This window comes from Tachypleus tridentatus, chromosome 1 (assembly GCF_004210375.1).
Source record: "Tachypleus tridentatus isolate NWPU-2018 chromosome 1, ASM421037v1, whole genome shotgun sequence".
Taxonomy (NCBI): Eukaryota; Metazoa; Arthropoda; class Merostomata; order Xiphosura; family Limulidae; genus Tachypleus; species Tachypleus tridentatus.
Genome location: NC_134825.1, coordinates 137,164,058 through 137,185,738, shown reverse-complemented (window position 1 = coordinate 137,185,738; position 21,681 = coordinate 137,164,058). Strand labels below are relative to the sequence as shown.

The 21,681-nt window shown below is 33.2% G+C and overlaps 1 protein-coding gene across 3 annotated transcripts in view; it reads left to right on the top strand.

Moving 5' to 3' along the window:
* Window positions 1-21,681, top strand: part of LOC143225206 (uncharacterized) — a 102,369-nt gene that overhangs the window by 72,338 nt on the left and 8,350 nt on the right. Inside the window, exon 6 of one of the 3 annotated variants that reach the window (XM_076454227.1) lies at window positions 15,084-15,136. In XM_076454227.1, coding sequence (XP_076310342.1) covers window positions 15,084-15,136 — 53 coding nt within the window. Of the gene's footprint in view, window positions 1-13,164; window positions 14,939-15,083; window positions 15,178-21,681 lie in introns of those variants that run through there. The other 2 variants (XM_076454226.1, XM_076454235.1) reach the window with 2 other exon arrangements.

Below are 21,681 nucleotides of genomic sequence, written 5' to 3'. Positions count from 1 at the left end.
TCATTGTACATTAAAATTGTATCTGTTTTTTGTCTATTTTTTTTAATTTGTGTACATTAATTCTTGTACATTTTTGTTTTTGTACTTTGTGTCATCACCATTTTTGTCATTATTTCATTGTTTGCTTAATACATTTTTAATATCTGTTCACTTTGGTATTATTTCATTCTACATTAAAATTGTATCTTTAATTTTTGTACATTTTTTTTTACATTGTGTCATTTTTGCTTTTGTACTTTTTTATTTTTCTTTCGTTATGTAATTTCTGTTTATCTCACTGTCACCATTTTTGTCATTATTTCATTGTACATTTTGCTTTTTTGACAGTTCCTTGTTTTTTTAATAAACACAATAGTATCTGTTCTTTAAAAAAAAACACAAAAACAAATTTATAAAATTCAGTCCCTACTTTGGCAACTTTAAACACTTATCTGAAGGCCAAAGTAAGAATTAAATTTTATAAGTTTGTGATTGTGGTTTTAACTCTTGTTTCATTACTTTTCTGTTACAGGATCCTTACTTCATTTTAAAATTCATTGTGTTTAAATGCTATTGTTTACTTACTTTTTATTTTATACCTGTATAAAGTATATATTTTATCGTTAGAAACTGTCACTTGTTTATCCATCAATATGTAATGCCATTCATTGAATTGAAAAGATAGTTGAGTACATGCATTTATATTATGGTATATAATGGTATCATTTATGTACGAATACCTTGGATACATTTTATATACCACGTTATATTCTGACCTGTCATGCCCAGGTGGGTTAAGACATTTGACTCGTAATCTGAGGGTCACGGGTTCGAATCTCTGTCGCACCAAACATGCTTGACATTTCATCTGTGGGGGCATTATAATGTGACAGTCAATCCCACTGTTTGTAAAAGAGTAGCCCAAGAGTTGGTGGTGGGTGGTGATGACTAGCTGCCTTCCCTCTAGTCTCACACTGCTAAATTAGGGATGGCTAGTGCAGATAGCCCTCGTGTAGCTTTGTGCAAAATTCAGAAAACAAAAACAAACAAACATTATATCTTGTATTTGTTTTAGGCATGTTTTCGTTTATAACAAATTATATGTAAATTATATATATGGATATTTATTGGAATATCAAAAATGGATACTTGCAGACTAGTTATGTAAGCCAGTGAAATCTTACAGCAATAGTCCAAGTAGTCCCAGTGCTATTCCCTCTGACATAATTCTTGGATTGTTTCCAGAAAAGTTTAGTACTCTATTTAGCATATTATTAGAATATATGTGCATAATATATTGTAATCAATTCTTTGAATGTTCTGTTTTTAGCTTAAGAAATCAATTGGGTGATTTGTTGGCACGTGAAGTATTTTCATTCCTCACTGATCTATACTGCCATAATTAAAATACAAAATATGGTTTATTGTTACTCAAAACTTGGGTTACAAGATGTCTCAATTTTTAGCCTTAAGTTTTGTTTGAGTCAGAAGCAGTAAAGTATTAACTGTTCCAGTTTCTTTGTACTTCAGTGTGAGTTTGATATGTGCAGTTTATATGCAACTCTTTTAAATTTTACTTGGAGAATCAATCACCTGACAAAGATAAATTATGTGACACAGTTTACCCTTTCTTTCTGTTGCATTTTCTTGACAAACTGTCACTGGGCAGCTGCAGGAATAGAGATTTAATGAATAATAAAATGAAGAATCAACATGCCTGTTTTGTGTTGTCTAAGGAAACATGAACATTTTAGAATGTATTTATTATTTGTTCTAACAGTATAAGTTTTCAGTAGATTTTTTATTTGTGGTTTTAAAATGTCATGGAATAAACATAAGGTTATTCAGCAATGGTAAAAATTGTGTTACTGTAATTTAAGCTGTTTCACAAGTGTTACAGTGTCACTTATATTAGAAAACTATTCAGTTTTTTGCTCTGGAAATCTTGGAACCTTACTCATAGCTGTCAAAGCCTTCTTCAGCACATATATATCTTAAAATAATTACAAAAGTTCGAGTTGATATACATATACCTTTGTATACAGGATGCTATCTTCCCCAAGTGTGTACCTTAGGATTTGCTCACCATTAGCCTTCAGGCAATTCACCAGATTTCTCTTCCGTTTCCTACTGTATAATAACGTTATTGTGTAGCAAAATCCATCCACCAATAGGAAAGCGATACAGCTTCTCTATGCATTAGCTTGTTTTATGATTTTGCACTTGTTACCTTTAATCCATTCCTATGTCAATTCAACAAAGTTTGCGATAATTAGAGGATTTTTTTTTCTCTAAGCTATAAAGTCTTGTTAATGTAATGGCTTTTAACTTGTGTGAGTGACTAATTTCCTCACACAGGTTGTGTAATGGTTATGGCTGGTTGAGGTATATTCCCTAGGATGATGAGGCAGCCACTTGTAGGGTGAATGAGGAAGATAAATTTGATTGTTTCTTCACCTGCTTAGGCTTTTGAAACTTCTCTCTCTTTGGAAATTTAAACTCTCAAGCTTTCTTTAGCCTTGGTTTATCATGTATGCATAATTCTTTTTATTTCCCCTGTGTTATATTATTTCTATTGTTCCCTGCTTTTCAGTATTAACCCTAATGCATTTTATTTATGGCTAATATATCCATAACTTCAAACATCTCTCTTCCCACCTCTTTGATTCTTATTTCCTTGATTTTAAGTTTTGTTTTGTTTTTCTTGCCATCTAAATTCACGACTGTTATGTTCATAGAATGTTCAGTGTGTTGGTTTTGCCTCCAGTACCAACTACTTTCCTTACCTAATGCTTTTGAACATAATTTCTTTACCTCTCCTCTCTATACCTTCAGTCTGAAGTATTTCACAGTTCTTCAGTGAAATTTGCTAGTGATTCTCTTTCTCTTTGCTTTTCCACTGTGGCCATCATTTCCTTTTTTACTCAGAAACTATTTGACATTAGTTTCTCTCCAGTGCTTAATACTCTGATCTTTGCCTGATACAACTTTACCTCTCCTGTCTATATTCCAAACCAGAGGCACTTTACCATGCTGCAGAATAGTTTTGGAGGTGATTATTCTCTTCTCCTCTATGGCCATTTTTCCCTCCCCACTTAAATGCTCACCTGGCTCATTGTTGTTAGGAATTGTTGAGTAGGAATACTCTTCTATTTCAAGTTTGATTTCTTTTCTTCTTTGAGCCCTACACTTTGCCCTGAAGTTTGGTGATATTTCTGATTTGACAGCATCATGAGTTGATACTGCTTATCATCAGTCATCACTTTTATACATTGTTTCTTCACTGTCCCTAACCTTATCTCCACTTTTGTCTTGTATTAGTTCCTAGTTCCCCATATTGTGATTCTCACTTTCTTTTTTATCCAGTTCTGACTCATTGAGCTTGTTGGTGACATTTCCATCATGTCAGGTCTTTCAGGTGCCTGGATATCATTATTTGAATTTTTATGATCATACTTTTCTGTCCTCACTGGAGTTTTACTGCTTTTACTCACAGACTTAGTCTTCCATGCCCTCATCTTGTTTCCTTTCTTTTTCTTCTGTTTACATCCAACTCATTGTGCTGGTCCTTGCACTATCAAAGGTACTCTCCATGAGATTCATGGACCTCACTCATCCTCCTGTTCCATTCTATATTCTAGAATTTTTACTGATGATGAAATCAATTCAGTATCACCATTTGTTTCATTACCTCCACCTATACTGGTCATATATGCTTCACTTATTTCCCCTTTTGTTGTCTGGCATGGCCAAGTGGTTAGGATACTTGTAACCTGAGGGTTGTGGGTTTGAATCCCAGTCAAACCAAACATGTCTGCCCTTTCAGCTGTGAGGGTGTTATAATGGGATAATCAATCTTGCTGTTTGTTGATAAAAGAGTAGCTCAAGAGTTGGCAATGGGTGGTGATTACAAGCTGCCTTCCCTCTAGTCTTACACTGCTAAATTAGGGATGGCTAGCACAGATAGCCCATGTGTAGCTTTGCATGAAATTAAAAGAAACCCCTTTTGTTGAAGAGTATGCTGAACATGAATTTCACATCTGTCACACAAACCTTGGGTCTCTTTCCATATCCATGCACTTGAACTTTTAGTATACTTTTGGTCATGATCCCATTATTACCTCTATTAGTGTATCATTTAATTATGTTTCTTTCAAATAACCCTTTAGCTTTCCTCCTTTCTTGCATTAGAAAAGTGGTGATGCCATCTGCCCTGCTTCAGATATGTCAAACTCAGTACTTTTTCATCCTTCTGTTTCATTCTTTTATGCTTGTTTAGGCAAAGATGGACCTTTTTGTCTTGTTTGTACCATTTCTTGCTATTTATGTCATACATACCTCTCACTTTCAGAGTTTCTGTTTTCCACTTTCCATTACCTTGGGGGAATCTGTTCCAGAATCCCTTGCATTCAAACTCTGGACCTTCCTTCTTGGACCAATTATCCCCACGTTGGTTTCTTTGTCTGCCATGTCCTGGGTACAATGAAGTAAGACTGTAGGCTGCCTTATTTTGTGGGACAAGGTTTTGCCTGTAGGATATATATTTCCTCTCAATTTCCATTGAGAGTGTTTTCTTGGGGATTGTATTCATTTTTGCCTGACCCACCATCTCTTTAATGCTTCCTCTCATCCAATTATCTGGTCTTCATTTCTCAATTCTGGTCTGGTCTTATATGTGTCCTAATGCTTAACCTCTCCAACTCCTACCTTGAATATTGGCCTTGGCTGGAATTACTATTTGTCATTTCCTTTTGGTGGTACCTCTCTAGCTGGTTTAACTTTGGGTCTTTCTTGTATGCTACCTGACAATCCACCCATCTCTTCTCTTCCTCTGCCAATTTTACACACTATTGATTCATTAGGAGAATCATTAATTACAAAAGACTTATTCCTTTGGTAATGCTTAACCAGTATACATTGTCACTTAAGAATATAGCCAATAAAAAGTGGGAGCAAAGGTCTCACATATTAATTTACTCTAATTCTGCCTAATAAAATTTCAAATTACAGGTATTGAGAATTTCTTCTTTGTTTTTTTTTATTAGCTATATTTTTCTACACCACCAATACCAAGCATGATAGGGCACTTGTATACCTGATTCATTTTTATTATTCCTCAGGATCTCTATCAGTCTATCCTCCAATTGAAATTCTTTTAGGGAGGATTAGAATAATGTAATATATACAATAAAAACAATGAAACTGAAAACTGAATAAATTTTTACATTGTTTTATCATGAATATGAAATTTTTTTTAAAATAATCTTTTGATTACAAAAAGATATGTATTTGTGTCATTAGAGGTTGTTAGCTACTTTTAGTTTATTTGTAATGACTAAATTTAAAGTTGTGTTTTTATTCAGTATATTGGAATGGAAAGACTAAATCCAAGTATCCGTGCTTGACTTGGCTTTATTGAGTTATAATTGAATAAATTTTTAAAAGAAAGAGGGGAAGTTGGAAATGTATGAATTGTGTAAGAACTACTGAAGTAGTATTTGTAGTTTTATTTAAGATCCTCTAGTTTCATTTAATCTTTTTTGTAAGGGCAGAGATTGGGAGTTTTACACAGTAAACATTTCATGGTGGATTCAATTTGATGTTAGGAACTGATATAACTATAAGAACTCTTGAGAGTAACTGTCTCAACTACCTGCAGACAGTGAAGGGTACTTGAAGTTGAGATGTTGTGGGTGTAAGCACTAAAGCCCATACCTTTAATTGATTTTCCATCTTTGCTAACTAGTTCACATCGGCATTTGAATGTTATCTTGGAGTGGGTGTCCCCAGTGCATTTGGGAGCTACTAGCATAACCACAAAACTATTAATATTGGAAAACAGTAGTTAATTGTATCTGCCTTCAGCAGTTTTGAACACATAAAAAATGTAATATAATTAATTTTAATGCATGTAAATATATTTTATAATAATCTGAAAATTTTCATTCTACGAAATTTTTCTTGTAGAAACCATCATGTTTACTTTTATACCAAAAAATATTTCTGCAACAACAGCAATTATATCAATAAAATATTAATTGCATTTTGACGTAAAATATTTATTGCATTAGTACCTCTTTAAAAGTCTGAAAATAACTTTTTCTCCAGTGTTTGACAAAGTTTAAGACACAAAGTACTTGTGGAATGCCATACATATTTTAATATGCATGGTTACAATACTGTAAACAGTCAAGGTAAACATGATAAAATTAATTTGTTCCTTTGTTTTATTCTCACAATGCTTATAAAACCTGTAAATAATGACATTAAAAAGCCTTGTAAAATACAACAATAAATTGGAATTATTTGTTGGTACAAAGTTTACAAGCCAAACAATTATTCTGTCTCTGAATCAATATCACTAACATAATATATTTTCAATACAGCAATGTGCATCATTGTTACCCTCTAACTGCACGTTAGCATTAGGCCCAAAACCTGAAGACTGGTCACCTACATTGAAGCAGCTAGTTTAATTGCTGGGATTATATATAAGGAACATTCTGTGATTCTATGTAAATGGGTTAACCTTTTCTTACCTAGACTTAACTTTTGTTTTCTGTAATTTTGAAAACATTCCTTTATAGTTTTGCATTTGAGACTGCAAAAGAGAATGGTAGGTCGTTACACTGTTGTTATAATGTTCTTTCATTTTATTTGTGCATCGGAGAACTGAAAAAGAAATCTCCATGTTTTCTTCTAGCTATGCTTACTGCATTGTATATAATTGATGCTGTGGGCAAACAGGTCATGCCATTTGTCAGTAACTTCAATACATGTGCTTATGACACCAGTATTACACATGGTGCCTTGAAAATCTCCAAACCATTCATTTATCTCTTCCTTAAAGTTGGGGGAAGATGTAGGCTCTTTTCTGTCTTTCTGTGCTATGGAAAATGCAGCTGTAACTACTCATGATTCAACATTCAACACAAGAGTTGGACTGAAGACTTTCGTGTATGTGCACTACATTTGAACATTCCATTTTCCTGAACATGTACTTTGTAACTGAACTATGTTGTAAGTTCATTCTACTGAATGCTTGAAGTTTAATTTTACTCTTTCTAGTAGCACTCTTGAAAACATTTCATAGTTCTGCAAAAATATGTGGTTTTCCATTTTTTTAAATACCTAGCAATTTCATCATACCTCTCTGACCAGCCAGATTTTCTACAATACACCATGTAAATGCCAAATTTATCTAACACTAAACCAAAGTCTGTCATTTTGAATGAAATCCATCTTGTGCTGTGTTCTTTTTGTTTAGTGATCTTTTCAAATCTGCTTTATTTATGTATATTAAGTAAAGAAACGAGGGTTTTGACTCCAACATGCTCTTCAGAATGTTGTGGGTTAAAATACGACACACAGACAACCTGTATCTCTGATACACTGTTGCCTGTTGCTTCATCCATCAACACAATATACTATTTTACTAGTTGCAATTTCTTCTCCAGTTTATCTGCTAAATATTTGCCATGAAAATCGATAAACTTGGAACTTTGGATTCGATTAATGTGTATATTAGTAACATCATCAGTGTCGTGATATTTCTTTAACTTAATTATTAAGTTAGTTTTCATACACAGTGAAGAGCAGCTCATGTTGTGAATCTGTAAAATGAGCAATTCCCTTGACAACCCCAGCCACACCATACGTATTTGCTCTTTCAACCATGGGGGCCAGTTAGTCCTACTATTAGATGGTAAAAGAGTAGCCCAAGAGTTGGCGATGGGTGGTGATAACTCACTGCCTTCTCTCTAGTATTACATTACTAAATGGCCCGACATGGCCAAGTGGTTAAGGCATTCATCTCGTAATCTGAGGGTTGCAGGTTCGAATCTCTGTCACACCAAACGTTTTTTCAGCCGTGGGTGGTTATTATATTACGGCCAATCCCATTATTCGTTGGTAAAAGAGTAGCCCAAGAGTTGGTGGTGGGTGGTAATGACTAGCTGCCCTTCCCTCTAGTCTTACACTGCTAAATTAGAGACGGCTAGCGCAGATAGCTCTGGTGCAGCTTTGTGCAAAATTCTGAACAAACCAAACAAACATATTTAACTTGATAGAAAATTTATTAGATATAAAAAATTATAGTGCAATGATAAACAAGATATTTAGCAAAATGAATTGATAAAAAAGTTTACGTTGCTGATCGAAATGACATCGTTACTAGTATGAATTTAAAAAAGTGTTTATAGTGAATGAATTTAATAAAACTTTTCAGTACTTCGCTGTATAAGATCATTAATATAATAACAGATAGTATTGATAAAACACATAGGCGTGGTCATTAGCAGAATGAATTTTGTTAAAGTTTGTCCTATGATAGAAAAGATACAGTGTAATGAACTAATAAAAGTTTATAGTGCTATTCAACACTAGATCATCGGCAGAAGTAATTACTGTTATGATAATAAATTATTACCAGAATAAATTTAAAAAAAAAAGCTTGACAAGGGAAGTAGGGTCATTAGCTTAATAAACTTGATAAAATGTTTCTGTGCTGCACTAGACAAGATCTTTAATAAAATACGTTTGATTAGAAGTTTATAGTACCATGCATAATTAAGATAAATTATATAAACATTTATCGTTCAACTTTACGTGTTCATTAGCTGTATAAGTTTGACTAGTTCTATTGATATATTAAACAATATTGTTAGTAGATTTGATAAATTTGATAAAACTTAGTGCTGTTCTGGACAATATCATTATGAGAATGTGTTCTATACGACACAGGTGTTCAATTATTCCAGACAACATAATTAGCTGAATAAAAATTGGATAATCGTTTTTACTAGAAAGAATTACGTAAAAACTTTATAGTGGTATTATGCTTGGACGATCTCTTGCAAAATGAATTTCATAAACAAATTATAGTGTCATGCGAGAAATGGTAAATAACTGAATTTGCTAAAACGTTTCATGTGCTGTAGCAGTTAAACTTATTAGCAGAATGAAGCTATTAAAAATTTACAGTGCTGTGCCACATGTTCATTAGCAGGATGAATTTTAAAATTAAAAGTGGAATCAATATTTAAAATGCATAATAAAATTGTATTTGGCCAATGGCAAAATTAAAAGACTACGTATTTCAGTAACTTTATGTTACCGTAATCAGGAGTAAAAACTGAGGGGGGTGGCGATACAGCGATGCAATACGAATATCGTGATACGATTTATGTATCTTCATGAAATTTGGTAAGCTTTTAGCAAGCCTTGTATCATGCAATCATTTAAGTAATGCCCGATTTTAGGTTCAAAAAAAGATAAAGGATTTCAAACTTCGGAGTAGAAGATAATTAGATGGGACAATGTCTGGATAATAAGGAGGATGTGGAAGTTTTTCCCAGTCTAGCTCTTCAATTTTTCCAGATTGATCCTTGTTGTGTAGAGCCATGCATTATCCTGGTGTAACACACCTTTATGACTAATCAAAGCAGGCCTCTTTTTCTTTTAATGTAACATTCAAGCGTTCTAACTGTTGACAATAGAAGTCTGATGTAATCGTTATAGTGAGTGGCAGCAACTCAAAGTGGATTACACCAACAATATCCCACCAAATACTTAACAAGATTTTCCTAGGATAGAGGTCCGTTTTGGGCTGTGCTTTAGCTAGTTTACTTACACTGAGCCATCATCTGCGGCGCTTAATATTTTTATAAAATATCAATTTTTCATCTCCAGTCACTAACCTGTCTAAAAAAAAAAAAGTGAGTTACGTTCACGGGAATGCAAATGTCCACTCTTGCTCTGAGGTTCGCTTTTGTCAAGTCATGGGGGATCCAATTTCCAATTTTTGACACCTTTACAAGCTGTTGCAGATGTCGGTGAATTATTGAATGAGTTGAATTAAGCTTCTCTGCTAGTCCTTCAACTGTTACAGCACAATATTCATCAAGTGCAACCAGTAGCAAGTAATTACTAAACATTGTAGAACGACCTGAACGTGGCGAATAACTTAAGCTGTAGTCATCTGATCTGAACTTCTGAAAATAGCTTTGACATTTTCTATCATTGAGAGACTCCACATCATAAACACCTTGAATGCTTTGTATAGTTTCTGCTGCACTCTTGCCTTTTTTAAACGTATAAAGCATTATATGCCTAATGTGCTCCTCAGACACATCCATCTTCATAAGGGTTTGTTTGATTAAAGATCTGAAAAAGTAGAGTAGGGTTAGTTTATTTTATTTGTCTGAACATTTTTATACGTGTCCTACTACATATTTTAGTCATTAAAGCCTTCTACAAAAACAGAAATGATGGTACACTTTCTATATTAAATTTTCGGACATTACTTATGAGATGACCTGATAAGATTTTTGTTCAGAAAGCATAAATTCAAGAAACGTAATTTTGATAAAAATTAATGTTTTAATATAGGGAATTAAAGTAGCCACTGCTCCGAGAAGCCCAAGAGTTGGCAGTGGTGGTGAAGACTAGCTGTCTGCCCTCTAGGTCTAGATTCAGGAAGACTAGCGCAGATAGCCCTCGTGTCGCTTTGCGCGAAATTCAAAACAAACCAAAGCTTCGACTATAAAGCGATTTACATATTAAGACTTAAAACTTTTTTCATCTAAAAATTAACAAATATCTTTTATGTTATCTTTAAGATCTTCAAAATAAACTCCTAACATTCCTTCGATAAATTTTTATATTTTAACTGTAGAATTTCTACCCTAATTTCATGTGAAGTCAGTCAGTCAGTTTGACCAGCCTCGAAACAACCATAAATTTTACAAAGTAAATAAAAAAAAACCCTATTTGCATTCTAGAATTACTTCAAACGATAGCAAGAAACTACATTTGCTTACACTAAATAACTTAAAGCTCTTAACATTATACACCCGCTCCAAATTAACTTTTATTGTTAAGACTGTCAAGCTTTGTAACAAGCCATTGATAAAAACTTCTGTATCTAGATATTTATCGTATTGACAATTATCATCGAGCTTGTCATAATCAGCTGGTTAGGGCACTAGACTTGCAGTGTGCTCGTCGTGAGTTCGAACCTCCGTTCCATCAAACATACCTGCCCTTTCAATCGTAGGAGCGTTATAAAGTAATGAGCAATCCTACTATTGGTTAGTAAAAGAATACCCCAAAAGATGGCGGTTGGATGTCTTTCACTACTAAATTATGGATGGCAAGAACAAATAGCTGTTGTTTAGCTTGGCACGAATTTCCAAAAAAACCAAACTTAAAAATATCTTATCGTATCATCCTTAATATATATAGACAGTTAAGTGAGTTAGAAAAGTTGTGTTCTGTGTTACGATTCTTAAACGTTAATGACTTTCAACACGATTATAGGGTTCCATGGGATGAAATTACAGTGTAGTAAAGCGAGTTAAAATATTCTTAAACCTATTGTAGATGAGATTTTCAGTAAGATTTGTCTTTTTAGAGCAGTAAAAATGTAGGATAAAAACATTCGGTAAATCTTATAGTAAAAAACAACAACAACAAAAACTAGCGCTTTCGACAGGTGGACTTTTCTTTTTCGTTTAATCCCAGAAATAGAATAGGTCAACCTGTCTAAAGCTGTAGGTTCTTTTTTCTTTTCGTCTGATTAAAAATATATTGAGTCATTTGATTGACATAGTTTATAGGTTATAACTCCTCTTGAAAGCATTTTTAGTAGGCTATTACTCTAATATTCCGGACAAGCTATTTATTCATATTTCGAGTATTTAAAACTGTATGTAGTCCTTTTCTGGATGAAATAATTGAGAGATACATCTCGCACTGTTACGTATTTTATTATAAGAGTATTGGAATAGATTTTTCAGTGTACGAAGAACATGTCACTAATAAGAAAGAAATGAGATACTTATAAGAAATATTATCGTTTTAATTTTGAAACTGTTCTAGATATTGTCCCTAGTTTTCTGTGCTTATAAATTACGTATGCCGTTTACTGTATATAATATTTAGCCTACGTAAAAGCTAGAGTGTGTTACGTCACGCTTGATTTCTCGAAATAAGATTCATAAAAGCTAAAATGCATTTATTCAGATAGAATATCTCGATTGCTGTCTGCCCATTACAATTTTAATGACGAGGGTGCAGGGGGGGGGGTCGTGAGGGTTTGTGTGCCGTGAAATTTTAAAAATGTTATAACGGAATTACTGTTACATACGCACACACATATATTAATATCTACGTGTGTTTCAGTTTAATAGAAAGTTAGAAATGCGAGTATTTATTTGTAATAACTAGTTGTAACAACCGTTATTATAAATTTTATTGATGTTGGCATATTAAAATATATTCGTATTAAGAAAGAAAAATGTGTGTATCAATCTTGTTGGCAAATATCATAAATTTAATACATATCGACATGTAATTAACTTCTAAATTAAAATTGCCGACCATTTGAAATCGTAATATGTGAAATAACACGTACCTTGCTGTTGTTGAAGCCAGTTTAGAATGATCCTCTATATTAATGGACTGATTACTGTTGATTTTAGTATGCGATTATCTTGTATATTATGTGCCCAATAGTTGTTGACGTTATATCACAATGATCGTGTATATCATGTACCCATGACTTATTGAGATTACTGTTAAGTGTATATTGCGAGAGCCCTGCCTATTTTCTAAATTTGTAGTAGATTCTTGACCGTAAGAGTTAACAGTGTACGATGTATGTATATAAAATACTAGTGATTGCCAATGTTATTGCCAACTGAAGTTTCGAAAACTTCGCCTTAATATACATTAAACACTAATTTATAGATATGTTATATAAAGCCTTCAGAGAAATATCATTATTATATGGTAGAGAAGTTTATAAATATTAGTAATCTCTTGCTTATTAAATATCTAAAAAAGACGTTGTAATTATAAATGTTTGTAGCCGTTCAGTGAGCTCCTAAAAATATAATAACACCAGAAACAACAGATAACAGCGATTTTCAATTGTAAACAGTCCATATCACATGCTTTAAAGCCTTTTGAACGTCAGATCCAGTCGCAAAAAACTTTTCTCATTTCTTGTAGCCCCTCAGTATCACAGCGGACTTCCAACGCTAGAAACCAGGCTTCGATACCCGTGGTGGGCGGAACACAGACAGCACATTGTGTAGCATTGTGCTTATCTTCAAAAGAACATTTGTTATAGCAGTATCTTAATCACGTAATTTCTTAACGTTCTGTTTTTCTTTTCTATAGGGGTTCCAACAAGGGAAAGAAGTAAAAACATGGATTTATTTTCAGCTTTGAAGAAGCTTATTTAGCAAGTTCTTTGTATTATTTATATGTTTACCATCAAAATACCTTGTAAAATTTTTTGAATGTGAATATTGTTTTTTCGTACTAATGTTTAATTTTATTTATTATTAAGAACTTGACCAGAACGTCTGTGAAGATTAAGCTTTTTTTTTCTTAGTATTCAGTATTAAATTGTATGATGTATTTCTCTGTACGTTATGTAATCGTGAGGAAATAGCACCAGTTAATTTTGTCTGTACTTAAAGCTACTGAAGAATATAATCCTTTTATAATGATATATTAAAACGTAGCTTTAAATAGGCTTCTGTTTCTAACGTGGTGATAGCGTGTGTAATATGGAGGTGAATACAGTTCAGAATGTTACAAGCGAAAACATCGGTTAATAGTTTACGCAGTTATTGAAGCTATATAAAAGGAACCTTTGATCATTATTCTAAACACTAACAGATTATAAAAAGTGTAAAATTGTACTAAAAGCTATGCTGGACGCAGTTTAATATACGTGCAACGAATAGTTTCTGATGAAAGATTTTAATTAAATAAATATTTCATCTGTTAGACAATTCAGTGTAATTTTTAAAAAACGCAAACTGCTAATGGAGCAAATCAGTTAAAAGTGTCTTTTTCATGAAATTATTAACCGATTTTGCTGCGCACAAATTGCTTTAGCACTTAAGGTAACATTTTCATAAGAAATTCCATATATAGTTTGAGTAGAATAGCTTAATATTATTTTCGTTAATTTACAAATGTGTTACCTTTACTGATATTATAAGATGTCAAACAATTATGTTCAGTATTTTATGTATATATGCATGTAAACATTTTTTTATTATTATTACTTGTAAATTTTACAAAAATGTGTTTCAAATATCACTTTACACAGTGTTTTAATATTGAAACTAAAATTTATAATGTATTTTAAGATAACAGTGATTTGAATGTTTCTGTAGACCAAGGTCCTAAGTTTCATGTCTCATCTATAGAAAGAATAAGCCAAAATATTCCTTCATTAATTTTCTCTGTATGAAGTGATCCTCCCTGAGAATCTATTGAAATCTTAAGACTAAGAGGCTGATTTACTGTCATATATTTTAATCTAGTTGAGAATTGTATAACCACAGTTAAGAAATTCGTTTTTTCTTATAGGCAATGATCACAAAATTTTCAAATAGAAAATAACAAAAGTTAGTTACATTAAAAAAATCTAAAATACTTATTTAATTACTAAAGAATATAACTGTGTGTAAAGGACCTTATCTACATCTTAAAGAGGGAGATTCGTAATCTATAAATAAGTCTATTCTAATCTGATTGTGGGAGGAAACCCACGCGAATGACGAATTACTCTAAATATACAATATAAAGATTGAATAACTTTATTATACGAGCGTCGAAGGTTTCGGAGAGTGTTGTATTTATTTCATATCGTATTTTAAAACCGAATGGTATTGAAATTGTTAGTCCAGATGAAATAAAACTTGAATATCTTTTACAACTTAACTCATGGAATTTTGGTAAGAACGCTGTTGATTATAAACAACTTCTTACCCATATTTGTTAATATAAATCTTGACTATTGCTTGTATGTGAAGTCATGAGATTTCTAAAGCTAATAAAACTATATCAGGCGTAAAAAGACTTATTCTTCGTTATCTAGCAATTTAACACAATTGTAACTATTTTCCTCCAATAAACAACTTTATTCAGCGGTTATTGCCTCTTTCTTTTTTATTTAATTCAAATAAACAAACAACTGAAAAGCTACAACAAAGTGTTTTTGATGTATATATAAATTTAAAACAACCTTGTATTCATATATAAGTTATATGTTAATAACCTGCTTTACCTTTAAACAGCAGCCATTATCAATTGAGGTGCTGTTACCTACAACATTCCCGCTGTTTAAGGGGTAAGTTTTTCATATTGGATGAATAAATCTAATGGATACGCTTGAGTTAATACCAATGAAATACAAAGCTAGTGATTGAACGGCTACAACACAAATATTGCAAAAAATATTTTAAAAAATCACCACATGTCCATCATGTGATTCTTTTGAATGGTTCAAACCGGAATTCGTCATATATGTGACTTCATAATAGTATATATATATATATATATATAAATAAATACGATTTCTGGTTGAAAACCTCGCGTCGTTTGTGTTGTTAAATAACAAAAAGAGAACTTGTGTATATATCGCTACAACACAATTTATGTTGTGAAATAACACGAGGAGGAAAACGTAATCAAATTATGAACAATACAACAACAGAACTGACGAATAACAACATGTTTAACGAACGTTTCGGAATAGACACGTTCCCACTTCAGTAAATTAATACAATAAATACAATTCTATAATTACAAATAATAACCCGAATTTTGAATATAAGTTTATGTAATCCGATACGCATTTGAAATTTAATAAATATTTGTAAGTGAGATGTTAAGACTAAAACCGAACTAAAGTTGGATATTGACACACACGTTAAATAAATACGTAAGTGTAATTTATACAGCTAATGAAAAAGAATATAACAATATATATGTAAAAACGGCTGGTATGGGTTAAGAAAATTTTTATGTAGAGGAGCGAACAGCGAACGTTTCGACCTTCGGTCATTGTTAGGTTCGGTAATGACTGCTTGTAGTGAAATAGGTCTGGCCAAAGTTTCACCTTATAGCAGTGTTGTCTGTTTAGTCAAAAAATCAATAAGTGGGTGTGGTAAAAAGTTTTAGAGATTTGTTTACTTGAAGTGATTTACTAGCAGCAAGTTATTTTTGGAGAAAACATAAAAGGCAAATATTCACAGTTTCATAAACAGGAATGTTGGTAAAAAGTGAAATTATGTCAGAGCTGACCATAAATTAATTTTCCTGATACTGAAGTGTGATGATCTAATTAACAAAAGAGAGCCAACCGGTCGTGTAAAATTGTTGGGATAAGTGGTTATAGTAAGGAAACTAAAAACTTAGTTGATAGAAATGTATGCGTATCTTAGAAAATATAGGTCTAGTAGACAGATCTGACTTGTGTACTTTAGAAATGTTACATAATATACTGGCTCGAGAGATAAGGATGTTTACTTGTTCAAAATTTGTTTGTTTTAATTTACAGGTTGTTTTGTTTTTACAATTTAGGACTACCAAAATTAATGTTGTAAAAACATATGACTCTTGTTCTGTCCTATTAAATTTTTCGATATTTTTGTATTGTTCTTTAGCCGAAAGAAAGTTTAACGTAATGTGATGGGCGTAATCCTAATATCTAGAACTTTATGATTACGTGCTATTCGTATCAATCTATTTTTTGCTTCATCTGTGGAGCCAGTTTCAGAGTTCTCATTACCAAATCAGCTGTAGAACCAATGTCAGTCAAAATGTTGCAAGACTTCTTTCAATAAATCTGTTGACTCAATTTTTTAAAAAAATAATGATTCCTTTATCTGAGGCAAATTGAATTTTCTCAGCTGAATTTTGCTTTTCAAGTCCAACTAGTTTTTGTAGTTGTTTTTTTAAGATTTCAAAAGCTCTCTGCTGTCTCTTCGATGTATTCTGAGCCTTGCTAGTATAATATCTCCTTAGTTTATTGTTATCAGATGGTTCTTTACAATCTCGACTGTAATATCCGTATTTCCATTTCGTAAGGGCTTTTGTTTGCAATTTCTAGCTGCATGGTATATTATGTTTTAATTGAATCATTTACTGTTCCACGACTTCCTTCTTCCATTTTGAATAATTATCCAATTAATTATGTGAGCTCTTCTGAATTGCCATTAGAGAAAGTTGAACTTTTTTGTGATCACATAATCCTAACTTTGTTTGTAACTATTACTAGTCAAAGTTCTCTCGCGAACTGAGCACCTTCTATTAAAATGTAAATTAACTCTGACTTAGTATAAATTTCATATCTTCTTCATCTGCTAAGGCATATTGTTAAATGTGTGTTGCGCAAGTCCCACCTGTTCTCTAAATTTGTACAAGATTCTAGAGGGTAATAATCAGCAATGTACGATATGTGTATGTAATATACTAGCGATTGCCAGTATTGTTACCAATTGAACTTTCTAGAACGTCGCCTTAAATATTATAAATCAACGCGCCAAGAGGGAGAAGGCTGTTATTGTTTGGTCGTGTGTCTATTATTTCATATGGAACATCTGAAAGATAATTGGGCAAGTCGTTGCACATCTTTAACAAGTTTGGCTAAGACTTCATAATATTTTTTTACTTTGTTCTCAAACTTTATTCTGATTTAAGACTCCAACTCTATTTTATAAGGCAACCACTGATGCCTGGTTGTTGTTGTGACTGTTTATTGGAATGTTACTTAATGTTGTCAATGTGTTTTGTTTTTTTAAAGATAAATACCTTGATGTTAAATATTCCAATCGTTTATCAGTTTATAAGGTATTTCGAAACGTGCCTGCTTGGTATGCTTGATTCGTAATCTGCATATCACAGTAACAAAACTTAGAGTCGAAAATGTTTGTCCTTCCTGCCGCGGGGTTGTTGTAAGTTTATAGCCAATTCGCGATTTCTTGGTAAAGAGTAGCCTAAGAATGGGTAATGGGGCTGCTAGGTATAATTTTTGTCATAGTCTGTTGCTTTTATGACTAGGTGATATCAAACTTTCATGTTATAACTGGATTAGGTAGGTACCTGGTGGTTCTACAATTACAAGTGACACAGTACTGGTAACGATGTCGAAAAGATGGGTTCTACTATTGCATACTTCACATTGTTTCGTATTATAATTTTTTTGGACGAGTCTTCGTACGTCACGTATTATTATTTCAAATAACCGGAAATTTGAACTTGAATATAATATTTAATTAACTGTTGATATGCATCAAATTTATGTTATTTGCCAACAAGATTGATGCGTACGATTTCGTTTTTTTTAACACAAATATATTTTAATATACAAACAAAAATAATGCATTTTTAAATAACGATTATTACTAATAAATAATTAGAAATGGTTTATATACAAGAGTTTTACAAATTTACAAACTATACTAAATCTTCTGTCTGGTCTGGAATTGAATATTTTATCGATGTTCTTGGTTCACGACGAGCATATTATTTTTTATCTTTATTTTATAATCATTCTGTAAGTTGGTGATTTTTTAAATTTCATTTTCATTTTGTTGATGGTATTTCGTATTTCTTTTTTTATTTTATTTATGTTTTTGTATTTCTTCTATTTTTTATTAACTTTTCTGTGGCTATTTTGTTCACTAAATGATTTGTGTTTGTAAACAATCTGTATATCTCATATTTTGTTCTTATGATTCCTCTCTTAAATTCTTAGGTTTTTTGTTTTTGATATTCTTTCTATTAAATGTTTAAACTCTCTTCGAGCACGCCTCATCTTCTTTGAGTTTAGCTTTTATTTTTGCAAAAAATAATACAATTTATGACATCATTGTTGTGATAATGCCTGTTGTTGACTGAGTTATTTTTAATTCACCTGTATAAAGCAAAACAGAAAATCTTGTGTAGTTAAGGATAACATAAACATTTTTTTGAAGTTTGGTAGTTAGCATATAAAACGTTCAATTATATCCCAACTTTACCAAATGAATTATGCCTAACAGAAATTCTACTTGTTAATTTTGTATCCCTAATTCTCCGATCAAACTCCTTATTTTACAGCGTTGAACTATCTGGCTGACTAAAGTTTGTCTACTAATTACTCATTAACTGAGTGAGTGACTCAGCACGAGCTGTCCCTAATTTAGAAGTGATAAACTAAAGCCAAAATAGCGACTCAACACAACTTCATGCCAGCTCTTGGGCATAGTGGTATCAGTTATCAGATTATAATGTTTCACAGCTGAAACGATGAACATGTTTAATGATGAGTATTCAAACTCATGATCTACAGATTATGAGTCAAGTACCCTAGTCATCAGCCCTTAAACAACCTCTTTATCTACACTGAGTCAAGTACCCTAGTCATCAGCCCTTAAACAACCTCTTTATCTACACTGAGTCAAGTACCCTAGTCATCAGCCCTTAAACAACCTCTTTATCTACACTGAGTCAAGTACCCTAGTCATCAGCCCTTAAACAACCTCTTTATCTACACTGAGTCAAGTACCCTAGTCATCAGCCCTTAAACAACCTCTTTATCTACACTGAGTCAAGTACCCTAGCCATCAGCCCTTAAACAACCACTTTATCTACACTGAGTCAAGTACCCTAGTCATCAGCCCTTAAACAACCTCTTTATCTACACTGAGTCAAGTACCCTAGTCATCAGCCCTTAAACAACCTCTTTATCTACACTGAGTCAAGTACCCTAGTCATCAGCCCTTAAACAACCTCTTTATCTACACTGAGTCAAGTACCCTAGTCATCAGCCCTTAAACAACCACTTTATCTACACTGAGTCAAGTACCCTAGTCATCAGCCCTTAAACAACCTCTTTATCTACACTGAGTCAAGTACCCTAGTCATCAGCCCTTAAACAACCTCTTTATCTACACTGAGTCAAGTACCCTAGTCATCAGCCCTTAAACAACCTCTTTATCTACACTGAGTCAAGTACCCTAGCCATCAGCCCTTAAACAACCACTTTATCTACACTGAGTCAAGTACCCTAGTCATCAGCCCTTAAACAACCTCTTTATCTACACTGAGTCAAGTACCCTAGTCATCAGCCCTTAAACAACCTCTTTATCTACACTGAGTCAAGTACCCTAGTCATCAGCCCTTAAACAACCTCTTTATCTACACTGAGTCAAGTACCCTAGTCATCAGCCCTTAAACAACCTCTTTATCTACACTGAGTCAAGTACCCTAGCCATCAGCCCTTAAACAACCACTTTATCTACACTGAGTCAAGTACCCTAGTCATCAGCCCTTAAACAACCTCTTTATCTACACTGAGTCAAGTACCCTAGTCATCAGCCCTTAAACAACCTCTTTATCTACACTGAGTCAAGTACCCTAGTCATCAGCCCTTAAACAACCTCTTTATCTACACTGAGTCAAGTACCCTAGCCATCAGCCCTTAAACAACCACTTTATCTACACTGAGTCAAGTACCCTAGTCATCAGCCCTTAAACAACCTCTTTATCTACACTGAGTCAAGTACCCTAGTCATCAGCCCTTAAACAACCTCTTTATCTACACTGAGTCAAGTACCCTAGTCATCAGCCCTTAAACAACCTCTTTATCTACACTGAGTCAAGTACCCTAGCCATCAGCCCTTAAACAACCACTTTATCTACACTGAGTCAAGTACCCTAGTCATCAGCCCTTAAACAACCTCTTTATCTACACTGAGTCAAGTACCCTAGTCATCAGCCCTTAAACAACCTCTTTATCTACACTGAGTCAAGTACCCTAGCCATCAGCCCTTAAACAACCACTTTATCTACACTGAGTCAAGTACCCTAGCCATCAGCCCTTAAACAACCACTTTATCTACACTGAGTCAAGTACCCTAGTCATCAGCCCTTAAACAACCACTTTATCTACACTGAGTCAAGTACCCTAGTCATCAGCCCTTAAACAACCACTTTATCTACACTGAGTCAAGTACCCTAGTCATCAGCCCTTAAACAACCTCTTTATCTACACTGAGTCAAGTACCCTAGCCATCAGCCCTTAAACAACCACTTTATCTACACTGAGTCAAGTACCCTAGCCATCAGCCCTTAAACAACCACTTTATCTACACTGAGTCAAGTACCCTAGTCATCAGCCCTTAAACAATCTCTTTATCTACACAATACAAAAAATACTAGTACTTGTACTCACAATAAAAGAGTCAGTAGTCCTTCCATTTGATTGATATCCAAACTTGTTACTTTTCTGTCTTCCAAATCTTAAGAGGAACACTTAACATGTGGGTTTCTAATAAAAGAGCAGGTTCTTCTTATTGGTAAAGTAATGGAGGATTAAATAAAAAAATTAAATTGGATCTAGAATGTTAATTTGTCTTCTCTTTTCAATGTATGGCATCACCTGATGACATATTTCAATGTTATAAGTGATCAGCTAAGGATATTTCAGTACAAACACATATTCTGTATATAATTATACTGAAATATTTCTGTGGGCAGAGGATGTGTTACCTATTACAGAACAAATGGTAAGCAATTACAGAGTGTTCGGAAAGTCACTGTGCAGTTTTGTAATCATATTTTATCACATTTCATATTTTGATCCCAATATGGTTTAAAGAACTGAAGAACGTGTGTGGCTCGTCGAACACGTATTCCGAGAAGGTGGTAGATACACAGTTGTGGTGCGACAGCGATTTGCTGAAAACATTCCCAGATACACCTGTTTCACATCGCAATGGAGTTCGTAACTTTGTTGATAAGTTTCGGGAAACAAGATCAGTGGATGATGCCAAACGCTGTGAAAGGCCAGCAAAGCTATTGGAGGAGAAACTGTTGGATATTTCTGATAGTGTAATGCAGAGTCCA